Below are 14546 nucleotides of genomic sequence, written 5' to 3'. Positions count from 1 at the left end.
CAACTTTTACATCAACATGGATGGGACTGGAGGAGATTATGCTAAGCGAAATAAGTCAAGCAGAGAAAGTCAATTATCATATGGTTTCACTTTTTTGTGGAACATAAGGAATAACATGGAGGACATTAAGAGAAGGAAGGGAAAAATGGGCGGGAGGAATTGGAGGGAGAGATGAACCATGAGAGACTATGGACCTGAGAAACAAACAGGGTTTTAGAGGGGAGAGGGGAGGGGGGATTGTTTAGCCCGGTGATGGGTATTAAGGAGGGCATGTACTGCATGGAGCACTGGGTGTTATATGAAAACTATGGATCGTGGATCACTACATCAAAAACTAATGATGTATTGTATGGTGACTAACATAACATAATAAAATTAAAAAAAAAAATGTTAGCACTCCCAGAAAAGAAGAGCACATTAATAAACTTTAAAAAAAGAACTTGCAAACTGTAAGAAAGTTATTGTTCATATTATTCATCCATCTAATAGTGCAGAAAAACAGGTGAATCGAAAGGGGAAAGATCAAAGAAATGGAGAGCCATAAATCTACTCTCTTTCTAAAATCATGTGAGGGATGTAAGTTGCATTTTGTCACAGTAAAACACCAAGTTCCATATAATTTCCCACAGTGAAGAGCATCCATGCATCCAACCAATCAAGTATTTTCTAAGCACCTGCTCCGGGTCATTCAATGTTTAGGTTCTTAAGGGAAGGCCCCATTTACGGGGTAAGAACCTGCAGCATCTGGGGGGCAGGATCACTTGTCATAAATCCAACATTTACTGAATTGTTCACAACTTATGCTTCTGCTACAAACTTATTTTCCAAATTGATTGCTTCATTATAGAGCCTGTTCTACACTGATTATGGCCTTTGGCTAATAAAATAGTTTTAAATTCTAAACTCTACACCTGTAGGACTAACACAACCAAGGCAGAAGAACTTAACAATATAAAAATTAGCCTTTTTAACTATGATTAGCATCGTAATTAAAAGCATGTAATTAAAAAAAAAGCATGTAATTCAAGAATTGCCTGCCTCTGGTCGAGGACACCTTCACATTTTTTGTGTCAAAACTGTGGGTAAATTGTCTCAATTAGATTTTAAGCTGGAAACAGAAATTGAGGGCTTTAGGTCTCTAATCCTGGTAGTCATGTTTCTGACCCTCCCCCACCCCCATCGGATCACGTTATCTGAGATAGTAGAACAAGATAGAAGAATCTGGAGTTATGCAAGGAAATTCTAATTCTTACACCTCACAAAGGGGTGCAAAAGACCATGTGCTCAGAGGGCACAACCAACATTAATTGGAGAAATAATGACAAAGGCGATCCAGATTGAATTCATATTCTGCTCATTTTCAAGAAGACCAAAACATACAGCACAGAGATTTCTTCTGACCAGCACAGGATGGGCCTGAAAGGTATGGAAAAATGTTATTTTTATTTTAAAGATCAGGAAATGGAAGCAATAGAGAATTACCTAGGAAAAAAATAATTGGTAATGAAGGAAAGAACGAACACATCTCAGATATGAAACTAATTCTTCTGCAGACGGTCCATGGCTTATCAGAATGCAGGAAAGAGAACAATATATTTTGAAAAAGGAAGGTTCTACCCATTTCTCCATCTATCTTTCTCTGTAAGACCTGGAACAAAAAAAAGAGTTCCATCTCATGTGCCAACTGGATGATTTTGGTCAGGCTGCCTGCAGCTCTGTCTGGAGGGGGCGTCTCAGACTACAGCAGGGATATGGGATCTGGTCATTGTGTTGGCTTAGTGTTTGGAAGGGGGTGTAGCAGCTCATATGCATCTGTGTCTGATATCCCAGGTCTAGACCCAACCCAGATCATGTTTGCCCTATGAAGCTCTCCTTGAAGAGTAGAACCCAAGCTGAGCCTCGTGCCTCCAACTAGCTGTGCTTGAGGTCTGCACTGAGCACTTAGCATCAGAATGCACCCCATCATTAGCCTCCCTTTGCACCAAGCAGCAATCTTACCCGGAGCAAATGCCAGTGTGTAGGAGACTGGAGCTCTCCTCCCCTACAGATGACTCTTTGTTTTTACTGAACTCAATGGGGTGCTGAACCTTCTGCCAAAGTGAGGACAGGAAAGGGGGTGGTGTTACCAAGCAGCAACAAATTCATGGATTTTACTCACTGGCAGCCTAATTTGGGGGTGGTAGGGTGGGTGGGCCACCTGGAATAGGCAAACAGCACTAGACTGTCTCCAGTTCAAAGCTATCTCCCTCTCCCCATATTTTTTGATTAAATAACTCCATTATGGATTGCAAATCACCAGGAACAAGCTTAAACTAATAGCTCCTTCAGAAGGTCATGTCATAGGGGATGGGGAGGAGGCCAGCATACATGCCACCTATTCCCACATCATTTCTTTCTTTCTTTCTTTCTTTTTTTCAGTGCGGGCTCGAACTCACAACTGTGCGATCAAGACCTGGGCTGAGATCAAGAGTTGGACTTTAACCGACTGAGCTTCCCAGGTGCCCCTCCCACATCCTTTCTATCAGCCCTCTTCTCCTTGACTTTGCTCAAGTCCTCCCTCACTATTTTTATTTTCTTTCTCACTCCCACAAGTCTCTTAAAGAGAAGCAGAGACGAAAAGGGAGGCCAGGGAGATAGACACCTAACTGGGCATTTTGCAACATAATCTCATGTCCTCTTTATATCAGTCCTGACAGGATGGATATTCCTGTTCCCATTTTATAGATTTGGGATCTGAGGTTTCATGTTAAGGAACTTGCCCATGGACACAGATCATAAGATACAGACTCAAAAGCCTGTGCTCTTCCTACTTAACCAATGTGCTTCAAGAAAATGTTCTCTTTCTTGGTCCCCTTACTATATCCCCAACCTGCCCCTAAAACAGACCTTCCCACAGAGGCTCTTGAGTCAGAATACACAGCAGAGTATTCACACTGAGAGGGATTTAAAGAAAACAGAATCTCTAGACCCTTACTCTATAGATGAAAAAACCTACTGTGTTTTTAACTTGGCAGAAAGGAGGCAGATGCTGGAGTTCAAGTCGTGGTCCTCAAACCTTTAGCAGCCTCTTGATCTTTCTGAGTTGATCACTTCTGTAAAATGGGGTGACCACCACCTCTCTGTCTGCTTAGTACTGTGGCTGCTCATTCCATCTTTCTGATCATGACAGCACATATATATATATATATATATATATATATATATATATATATATATACACATATATATGTATATAAAACATAAACCATAATTATAATGAAACTTCAACATAAAAAATGTTTGCTTGATTAGGGGAACTGAAATATGAGTCATATAAAATGAGGTAACATTCTTTAACATTTAAAACAAAGGTGTATGAGGTCTTAGCATAAAATGACTTTTAATAAAGTAGAAATCACACATAACAAGGCAGCAATTAAGGCCGACTGACCTGTCAGCTCAGCCTTGCCCTTTTGTCACAAGGAATGACATAGGAGGTACCATAGAAGATTGTGTTTATGGATTGAGGGGGAAGAAAGCCTGGGATGTGGGCTTCTGAGCTGGGATCAAGAGCCCTTTAGGGACCATCAAAGGGATAGCCTTCGAAGGGTTTGTGAATACTCAGAAGTTGTATGTAAAATATTTTAGAGGAGCTAATGAACTTTTTATTTTCCCCCTGGAAAGAGAGCCAATGGCTTTTATCAGAAATAGGATGATGTAGTGGGTAGGAGTTCTGAATTAGAAATCAGACCTTCTGGGTTTAAATCCCAGAACTTCGCTTATTAGTTGTGACATCTTGGGTGAGTTTAATTAATCCTTCCATGCCTCAAATTTCTCACCTGTACAATGAGGATAATAATAATACACATCTCCTAGGCTTGCTATGAGGATAAATGAGTTAATACGTATAAAGCATCTGACACATAGTCACACTCAGATTTTCACAGCTGCCACGACCAACACTATCACCATCACTATCATGAGTCCTCAAAGGGTCCATGACCTTAAAGGATGTTGACAAGTATTCACCATGACTACTCTGTTGTTCTGATTTGTAATAGCTAGCATTTACGAAACATCTCCATTGGGCCTTATATACATAAAGGTACTTACAAAATACTAAGCACTTTACATGTATCACTTCCTTAATCCTTACATGGACCCTATGAGGTGAGAAGTAGTGTTAACCTCATTTTACGCTTGATTAAGCCTTGACTGAGACTTAAAGTTTTAAGTAACTTGCCCAGGGTCAAGTGAGTAATGAGCGCAGGGCCAGGATGCAAACTTCGTTCTGACTTCCTCCAGAGCAAAAATTCTTAGTCAGTACAGAACTAAACACTTCTTGTTCAAGACAACTTCTGCAGGTCAGCCCACAGTGATTCGTGGCTTACCAAAACACGAAACTAAAGGCACCAAGGGCAGCACATGAGAAAAGGAAAAGATGCTGGTGCAGCAAGAATGAAACCATAGCATTTGTCTTCTCATTTCCATGAAAGCTGAGGGAGCCACAAGTTTCAAAAAGATCTAGTGAGTGAAACGCATGGCTGAAGCTATGTGAGAGAGAGCGCTGCTTGTGGGTTCTGGGAGAAATGGAGGTGTCCGCATCTGAAACCCAGGGAGTGGTGGGGAAGCCAGGAGGCTGGGGAAGCTGGCTGCAGAAGACCATAACTTCAATCAGGAAACTGAAGTGAACAGAGGCAGGGGTTTGGCCCAACAAGGGGAAGGTCAGCTTCTGTGTGCTGCCAGTGATGTTGATTAGACATTGTTTTCTGATAGATTGGTAGGCAGACTGTTAGCTAGACGGTTGGATAAAGTTGGATGAAGTTTGTGATTATTAGCCCTCATTGCCTGATACATGGAAGATGCTTACCAAATATTTGGTGAACTGATTTGAAGGGGAAGTGGGAAACGATGTCAATTCTCCATGAAATAATTTAGTGGGGAATGCACAGTACAGGATCCTATTGTGAATGTTAACCTACACAACACAGTCTTCTGAAGAAGTACCATACTTGCTCAGGGGATTTTGATGTTACTCAAAACAATTTAGGAATGTTTCAGGAATTTCCTCCAACCAGTTCATAGGCATCACATAAAAAACAGTTATTTTATTAACTTGCCCAGTGTTATGCACAGGGTTATTACTGGTCTTGGCTCTAAATGATTTTGGGCATTTGGGTTTCCTGATTTATCACTATTAATGATATTCTTTACACTGTGCCTAGGCTTTGCAGATCATTCTGACGAGGGAATAATCTCTAAATGTAGTATGTGTAATGATACTTTTTATATGTATTAACTCATTCAACCTTCACAACAGCCTTATGAAGTTGGTATGGGAATTTTCTTCATTTATAGATGAAGAAACCAAGGCATACGTTTTATCACTTGCCCAAGGCAACCCATTTAAGAGGTAGAGACCATTTGTTTGAATCATCGTAACATTACTGAAGTAAGTGTCCATTTCCATCTCCCCCAAATGATCTAAAATGGAATTGTATTCAGTTGTATGCTGAATTCTCATTTTGTTGCTTTTGTAAAGGCATATTTTCTTAGAGCTCAATCTTCCACTCATGATTTTCTTTAGCCACTTTCAGAAGATAATTTTACTTTTTAGGAACAAAGCCATCTTTGAAAGATGTAGTGAAGGTGTTCTACTCTGAATGTAGGGAGTGCGGTACAAAGGGACACAAACAGCAGACCCACCCATCTCACGTCCCTGTTTCTATCTCCTCCATTAGGAGGAGTGATCTATATGTTGTACTCACAGAAAGGGCTGGACATCCCCAAAACCACCTTGTAAGGTAAGTGTATGTTATTCCCATTTTAGGCTTGAAGAAACTGAGATGCAAATAGGTTTAAGAACCTGCCTCAGCAGTACTGTGAGCCAAGGGTCAGTTCAGGTCTTCCAGATTCCAGCGTCTTTCCTGTGATACACCAGTTCCTTTAGGGAATGTAGGTACAAAGTTTCTATTTGTGTTTAATGAAATATCAATCACAAATATCCAGTATGAAAAAAACCTGTCTTAAAAGTAGTTCCTTTAAAAGGCGGATCAGGTTTGGTTCGGAATTAAAGTCTAAGATATGCAAAAAATCCTTGAACCCCTTTAGCTGAATTCACGCCTTGAGACGTAGATATATTATAATCCAAAGCATGAGAACACAGAACGTTTTTAGGGCAGGAGACTGAAAATGGGAAAGCAAAGCCATGATTCTCAATTAAGGGAGAAAAAGATTTTAAAAAATTCATATATGTACATATAGACTAGTGTGGTGATTAATTTTATGTGTCCACTTGCCTGGCCATGGGGTACCCAGAATAAATATTATTTCTGGGTAGGTCTTTAAGGTTGTTTCTAGATGAGATTAGCATTTGAATGGGTGGATTCAGGAAAGAAAACCCTCTCCCCTACGTGGGTGGGCATTATGCAAATCTATCAGGGCCAGAATAGAACAAAAGGCAGAGGAAGGAGGAATTCACCCCCTTTTCTGCCTCACTGTTTGAGCTGGAACATCTCATCTCATCTCCTTCTGCCCTGGGATCTGGATTTACACTGTCAGCAACCCTGTTCTCAGGCCCTTGGACTTGGAGTGAATTACACCATCAGCTTTCCCGGGTCTCCACTTGGCAGACGACGTTTAGTGACTTCTTAGCATTCATAATCACATGAACCAATTTCTCATAACAAATTTCTTTATGCGTGCACACACACACACACACACACACACGCACGCGCACATGCACGTGCACCCTGTTGGTTCTGTTTCTCTGGAGAACCCTGACTAACACAACTAATATTGAAGAGCCAAGAATTGCAAAGTACTAATTGTGCATCAGGTACTCTGTCTAGGATCTTCTGCATGCTTTGCTTTGTGCATTTAGTCATTTATTAAATAACTGAGCGCCCAATGTGTGCCATGCATTGTGCTAAGCATGGGGTACAGAAAGCCAAAGATTTGACTTGCTAGAGACCAACAATAATCTGCACAAAAAGTCTGTAAGGATTATTATTAACCTCACTTTACAAAAGAGGAAATAGAAGCTCAGAACAATGATGGAACTTTTCTAAGGTCACACAGGTAGAACACTGTAGACTCCACAGCTGCCTCCTATTAACCCAAAATTCTAGAAAAAATTCTGTAAACAGACAGACACAAAGCACTTGGAAAAGAAGGTGATAACCCTAGGTGCCAGCACAAAGAAATAGTTATGGCAAATTAAACCCATCATTTTCTCGGATAGGTTTTCTGGTCTGACAGATTTAGGCAAAGCTGTAGACATCCCATGTTTCTCAAATTCAGCATTGTGTTTAATGAGTTTCCATCACTGGTTTGAACGAAATGGAAATACGTGACCAGGATGAGAGCACAGTTAAGTAAACCATTGTAAGGGGACCAGGGAGACTGCAGTATGTTATCAATAGATAAAAAATCAGAGGGTGGTGACATGCCACGATGTTCTGTCCTTGGTCTGGTCCAGCTCACACATTTGTTTACTCACTCACACACACAAGCATTTATTGAATGACAATGATATGCAAAAGGCCCTATGTCAGGTATAGAAAATTTAGAGTGGACACCAAAGGTACTATACAGATTTCTCTTCAAAACAGCTTCTTTTACCAGCTGCTAGGAGGGCTATTGGTGCAACACTCTAGGATCTGCCTCAGCTGCAGAGGGCTACCTCGACCAAGGTCAGTCCCCTTCTTAGCTTGCCCATATCAGAGTCCTGACTGCTGTGGCAGTATGAAGGTTATTCATCTCAGTCAAACTCAGGACAGCTCTGTAGGGTCATTCTAGCTCTAGAGTCCCCTGTATGGTCAGCTCCGTCTGTTGCTGGACATGCAACACCGCTTAACTTCTCCTTCTGCCCACCCTACCCCACAGGAGTTGAGCCCAAGCTCACTCCTTAATAAATATCCTGTACGGTAAACTTGGAGGTGGAAAAGGAGATGTGTTTGTCCTTTGTTAATCTTCTAAAAACACAGCTACAATCAAGGACAAAAGTTACACAGCGATAGCATTTGGGTTTAATAATTTCTTTCAGCAATGAAACAGCCTGCCTCAAAAAGCACTGTACTTCGCAAGATTGAGGAAACATTATTCTGATTGGAAGGGTCAGTATCAACCAAACAAGTTGGCATTTTAATGAAATTTGTTTCTGTTCATTAGCTGTTGGCTAGCACGCAGCAGAGCATCACTCATATTTAGAATTTAGTGATTAGAGGGCGCCTGGGTGGCTCAGTCATTAAGCGTCTGCCTTTGGCTCAGGTCATGATCCCAGGGTCCTGGGATGGAGTCCCATATCGGGCTCCCTCCTTGAGGGGAAGCCTGCTTCTCCCTCTCCCACCCCCGCTGCTTGTGTTCCTGCTCTCGCTATCTCTGTCTCTGTCAAATAAATAAATAAAATCTTAAAAAAAAAAAAAAAGAATTTAGTGATTAGAAATTTTTAAAAGGAAACATCCTGGGTTCAACGGGTTCTACGAATAATTTGCAGGTAAATGGAGAAAAAAATCCATTTCCTAATGAACTTCCAGAAGTAATCTGAGATTACTTACTTAAGACACAGCGACAGAAACTGTCAATGCCCACCCCAATTCATTCGCTCCTTTGTCTTTTTATAACAGAACCTGAATTTTAGCAGCTTACATGTCTATCCAGGCAGAGACTACATTTCCCAAACTCCCTTTCAGCTAATGTGGCCATGTGATTAAATTATGGCTTCGGTAGTGATGTTTGCAAACTCCCAGTAAAACCTTTAAAGGAAACCACTTGCCTTTTATTTTCTCTTTCCTCCATCCCAAGGCTGGAACATGGAGGTGATTGATGGTGGTAAGGCAGGCACAGCCTCAGAAAGGTGGAGCAATCATACAGAAAGTTTCTGGGTTCTTGAATAATGCCTGGAGTAGGGCTCCATTACCCATCTGAAGTGCCTACCAGTTTTGACTTTTACATGGAAGAAAAGTAAACCACTTATTTTGTATAAGCCATTTCTATTTTGATCTCTGTTAAAACAGCTTTACCAATATTCTAATTTGTGCAGATACCAACTCAACAACTCAAACCTGAGTGCTATTCATTCTTCACCCAATCAGCACAGTATCTTATTAGGAGACCACAACATGAAAGGAATAGAAATTAACATCCTTTCCTGTGAGCTAACACTTGCATTATCCCCTCTTCTTTTTTAGTGCTCTGCCTTGTCCTGACACTTTATTTCTGTATTAAAATCAAGGGCCACGGCAAGCTCTGGACTGAAATTACATTTATTTGTCTATACAATGGGATTTTTGCCAACAGTTAAAACCCTGATTTTCTATGCTGTTGATGCTTTGTTTTGGGGAGGAGTAATTTTCAGGTAGGTTTATATTATATATACACATAGTTATATATGATGCATTCATCCATCCATCCATCCATCCATCCATCCATCCATTTATTGAATAATTTGACCATGTAGTGTGTACAGGGAACTATTCAAATAAAATAAGAACCAAATGGGTTACAATTCATTGATACATATTCACAGATGGATGAACAGAACAAATGAAACACAACTTAATCTTAAAATTCCTTAAAAGAAATAGAAATTAGAAATCCAACATAAGCCATTGTTATGAATGGCTTACCATTTGGAAATTCCTCTATTTCTATTAGTGTAATGATTGATGCTTTTGTAACATAACAACTGTAGCCTCTGTGAAATATATTGATATATTATTAACTAGCATAGGCTCTATTTCTCTTATTGCACCTGAATTCAGTGTAGACATATAAATGTCCGACTGTCTGGCTGGAAACATCTAAAGTTGCACAAAGGACTTGCCATTTTTATTATGGCACCAACTGGATTTCAGAAGGTTTTTTCTACTTATCTGGTTCTGGAGATAACATACTGCATATATCATTTGTGAACTATAGGTACACATGGGTTACCTAGAAGAGGGTAAGGATTCTAAAACCAAGAATATGTTTTCAGTTCTAATCTCTCTTTTTACTTAGGTATATCCAGAAACACGCATACCTTTCCCTAAAGTAGCAATAACAGCTCCCTCCCCTATACTAAACATCAAAAATCACAAATGTTTGGGAATCATACTAAGGACAGAGCCAGGTTCTCATATTAGAGGGAGCAAGCTGGGGGTGCAGGGGTGGTGGTGGTAGGCGGATCCGAGAGTCCATTGGTTTGTGGTGGGTTGGTATGCAGAAACAGCCTAACTCCATAATTACTTTCCCTGGGTGTCTCCATCTACTCTTCATACTGCTTTCCCGAAAATCTCTTCATCAGTCTTAACCACATCATGTCAAGACATTACCTTAAAAATAGGTGTTGAAAAGAGCTCAGAGTAAACCACCACTCTTCTGGCTGCACCACCAGCAACATATCTGGTTGGAGGAATATCTCCCAGATGACTTGGGCTTATATATTCTTTTTGATAGAGGGGGCTTATATATTCTTCTTTCCTAGATGCCCCTCTGCTTTCAGCAAATCCATACTGCCTGTCTGCAACTGTTTTAGTAAGTTTTCTTTCACGTAAATTTGTTCATTTAATCCCATGATCTTATCTTCTGATGCTTACCCCCAGATAACTTCCAAATGCCCACTAACTGTATTAGACCCTACAGAAAAGTGAATATAAACGGGTTTCAGGCGTTTAGATAAATTTCTACAATTAATTAAAAAAAAACAACAATTCAGTAAGTGAAAAATGATTTGAAAGACGTCAACTGAAAAGTGAAAGTGTATGCATTTAAAATGCTCCTCTAACCAGAAATCACTGGTATTACAGGCCAACCTATGAGTTTAAAATCTGTACTTTCCATTGCAGAATGGAAAGAAAACTAATATATTTCATGCCTCTTTTTTTCCAGGGAGACACCTTGAAATACCAAGTGAGTATATGATTAAAAATTACCTGAAATATCATTTCCGGTGGTTGATTACTGATAGCAATTATTGTATTCATCACTAACAGTAGTGATAAAGGCCATTATAAGCCCTAAGTTCTAAAGAAGGCATCATTATAGATTTTATTCATCCCAGACAGACAAATATTTATTCTGAAAGGATAGATGATTACAACTTCTCTAGAAAGTTTAGCTGACATATTTTTAAAATCATCTCAGAAATGGTCCAGCATTTATTAACTACCTCTTTCAGGGAGGATGCTGTAGGAAGATCACATCTTTCTGAAGAAGATGCCAAGAACATATTAGCTGCTCCTTTGAGAACCTTCATCTACTCTTCACAGCTACTTTTAGAAAATAGTTGTAGCATTTATCAAACACCACTGAGAAAATAGTGTACATGTTGGAACTCAGAATTCAGCAGCTGCAGAAGTGTAGCAGAGGGGAACTGGGGGAATGGAGAACAAATTGTAGAAATTGGTATATTTCTATATACCAAAACAAAACAATGTTTTGTTTCTTTTTCAAATGCTTACAGGAGAGTAAGTCAAAAAGAAATGTGGTCCCATGCATTTCTACCATTTTGAAAAGCACAAGAACTGCAATATAAAATCAGCATAACTTTCTAAAACAGAATGAGCTGTTTAAGGTTTACAAAGTTCATAAAAGGGTAACCATATGCAGCCTTTAGCTTAGAGTTTCTGATCTACTTAACACGTCTGGGCAGAACACAGCTGTCTGTCCAGACTCGCCAAAACTCGACATAAAACCACTCACCACTGGTGATGGGGAAAGTGCAATGTTGCCTATGGACGCCTTCAGCTCATCTACAGTTGCAGCATTCTTAAGAATGTCTTTAGATTGCAATGGCTTAATCTTGATATTAAATTTCTTGTGGGATTCTTCTTCCTCTTCCGATTCGCTCGAAGAATAAAAGTGCTTTCCTTTGGTAGGTAGAACACAGTTAAAGATACGTAACTCTTTTTCCTACTGGGAAAAGCAATGCTGAGTATAAGACAAGAGTGCTTGCACATAGAGGCAGCAAAGGTATCCTTAGATGGCAGAAAATCAAAGCAAAATACACAGACGAATAAAAGAGAAAATCAAGAAAGCGTTCGAATTTGTTCACCTTTCCTTGGAACATGATTAAGGATGGTGAATTTCCAGGAGCCATAGTTTAATGTCCTACATTTTTGCTGCGGGTGGCCATTTGTGATGTCCCATTCAGCACAAACACTGACAGCCCATGTGAGCTTCCCCGTCCACTGAGAGAGGAAAGCCACTCTCGGGAACAATTCCTGAGGAATTTCAGTGATTCAGAGATGCTCTGCCCAGAGCTGGTTTGTGGGGAGCGCACAGGTGAGAGTTATTTTCTAGCCATGGAAAGTGACATGGTCATATCAGGTTTTAGCAGACAACCCAGTACCCGTGGTTTGCACGATTGTTTCTCAGCACATTTTTCTGTTTCTCCACTCTCTCTTTTCTATGAATAGATCAAGACAAAATGCCTACTTGTTAGCGATCAGGCTGTTCTGTGCTGTTTATTCATTTCTAATATTAGGGATGACAGGAGTTGGGAAGCTTGGGTTATTTCAGCACCTTTTCAAAATCTGAACTTATCATAGCATTTTCTTAGAGAAAATAAAGATTAAAGTAAAGAAAGGATATAGCCGGGTTCCTCGGGTCTGATGCTGTAGCCTTCTTCATCCAACTCAGGAGAGTTCTACAAAATACAAGCACAGATTAAGCATTTATTAGTCTGACAATAATCAAGGAACTGTTCATTTTCCTTCTAGAGACTTCTATTTAAAGATATGGATATGTCTCTTATTTTAGAAGGTGAGGATTTTAACCTTTGGAAGTGAATGCTGAGCAGTATATGTGTAGATATTTACTGAAGGATACTCGGAGAGTCTTCCTATCAGAAAAACAAACTAGGAATCCACTGTCAATGAAAGAAAACATTCAAAGATAATTTCTTATGCGTTTCTTGTAAGCCAAGGACTGTGCTAAGCAACATGGGGGAAGACAAAAGGCAAATTATTTCTCCTCTGGAAAATGGAAAGGTATTTTGGTAGGCAAAACACTTGAAAAAGTGAAATATAAAACACAAATCATCAGTGATAGGAGTCTGGAGGAAGAGGAAGTTAATGAAGCTTGAAAGAATCCGAGGGGTCTGCCTGTGCGTCTCAGGACAGGTAAAGAGGGCAGAGGGGAGGCAGCAGTAAACAAGAGGCTGTGCTGAGACACTGACGTAGGAATGGACGGCATGGTTCAGATGGGGGAAGGGAGAGGCAACAATGCAAACAACTGGCTGGAATGGAAGCTGCACAGAGGGAGAACATCGGACATAAGACCACGGATGGCCAACGTGCTGGAGGAAGGATTCAAACTTGATGTAGCTACTGCAGCTTCTCAGTCAGGGTAGAAAGTGGCTTCTGAAGGTGATTTGGAAGTATGCTTCAGGATAGACTGTGAGCAGAAGAAACTGGAGAAAAGAAATCTCATTCAAAATACTTGTATCAATTCAGGGAAGATATGCTAAGAATACGAGACCACGTTGGTGGTGGTGGGAAGTGATGAATCAAGGACTTTTGTAAGGATAAGCTTAGTTCTTTGTAACATCTGTCATGGGAGAAAAAGGAGAGGGAAGGGTCAAGAAGACCCCAAGATTTCTATTCTCAAATCGTGGGACACTGCTGGTATTCCTGACTGAACTAATTGTAACAGCAGACAACTAACGTTTTCAAAGGGAGGAAGGATAAAAGAGAGTTTGCATGACTGAGATTAGTATTATCATCTTTGAGTTCCTATTATATGGTAAGTACTATAACACACACTTTATTTTATTGAACCTTCATAACAATCCCACGTGGAAAGAACTATCCCATTCACCAAGGAGGAAAGTAAGAGAAATGAGATGCCATTCCTCAAGGACACACACCCAGCAAACGGCAGACCTGTGTGCCTTGACTTCAGGTATTTGAGACTACACCCTATGCCCTAGAAAGGATGAAGGTGAAGCCATTCAAGGGCGACCCTTTTAAAGGTGAAGTTATAGGCCTGGAAGTGAGAAAGGACAGAGCCGGAAGGAGAGATTGTGGAGTCACCGAAGTGATGAAAATGCCATGACCATGGAGAGAAAGAAGGCCTGAATGCTATGGAAAAGCCACCATTTCCTAAGCATTCATTGTCTCCCTCTTGTCCTTCTTCAGTACTCAAGGTTACTTTTTCAAAAATGCAACTGTATTGAGGTCACTTCCCTGCTAAAACCTTGTCCCTGGCTTCTCACTAACTTCTATGAAATTAGAATAAATGCCCAGTGCTTCTGTGTGGCCCACGGCCCTGGCTCAGGTCTGAGAGCCCCTTCCCTGATGCCCCTCAGCTGCACGGTCTTCCTGCCATTGTTAACGTTTATGGTCTGAATATGCAAGCACTTTCCCCTTTCAGGGTCCTCATAAATGCCATTCTCTCCGCCTGGAATTCTCTTCCTTCAAATGTTTAGCCAGTGAACCCCTCCCATACTTAAGGGCTCTGCTTAAAGGTCACATCCTCCCCGGGCCTTCCCTTTCTCACCTTTCTCTGTCAAAAGCAAGATGACATCATCTTTTAAGAATAAAACCTTTCTTGGGGCGCCTGGGTGGCTCAGTTGGTTGAGC

At 40.5% G+C, this 14546-nt stretch overlaps 1 protein-coding gene across 19 annotated transcripts in view; it reads right to left on the bottom strand.

Annotated features, from left to right (window-relative positions):
• Positions 1-14546, bottom strand: part of SGIP1 (SH3GL interacting endocytic adaptor 1) — a 200018-nt gene that overhangs the window by 86219 nt on the left and 99253 nt on the right. For 13 of the 19 annotated variants that reach the window (XM_081818575.1, XM_081818576.1, XM_081818577.1 and 10 more), the window contains 2 exons: positions 12556-12610; positions 11651-11840 (listed from right to left, as the gene is read on the bottom strand). In XM_081818575.1, coding sequence (XP_081674701.1) covers positions 11651-11840; positions 12556-12610 — 245 coding nt within the window. The remainder of the gene's footprint in view (positions 1-11650; positions 11841-12555; positions 12611-14546) is intronic. The other 6 variants (XM_081818579.1, XM_081818583.1, XM_081818580.1 and 3 more) reach the window with 1 other exon arrangement.

The sequence above is a fragment of the Leptonychotes weddellii genome, chromosome 4 (genome assembly GCF_054177405.1).
Source record: "Leptonychotes weddellii isolate Sample4059 chromosome 4, ASM5417740v2, whole genome shotgun sequence".
Taxonomy (NCBI): domain Eukaryota; kingdom Metazoa; phylum Chordata; class Mammalia; order Carnivora; family Phocidae; genus Leptonychotes; species Leptonychotes weddellii.
Note: the sequence above shows the minus strand (reverse complement) of the source record. Positions and strands in the feature narration are given on the sequence as shown.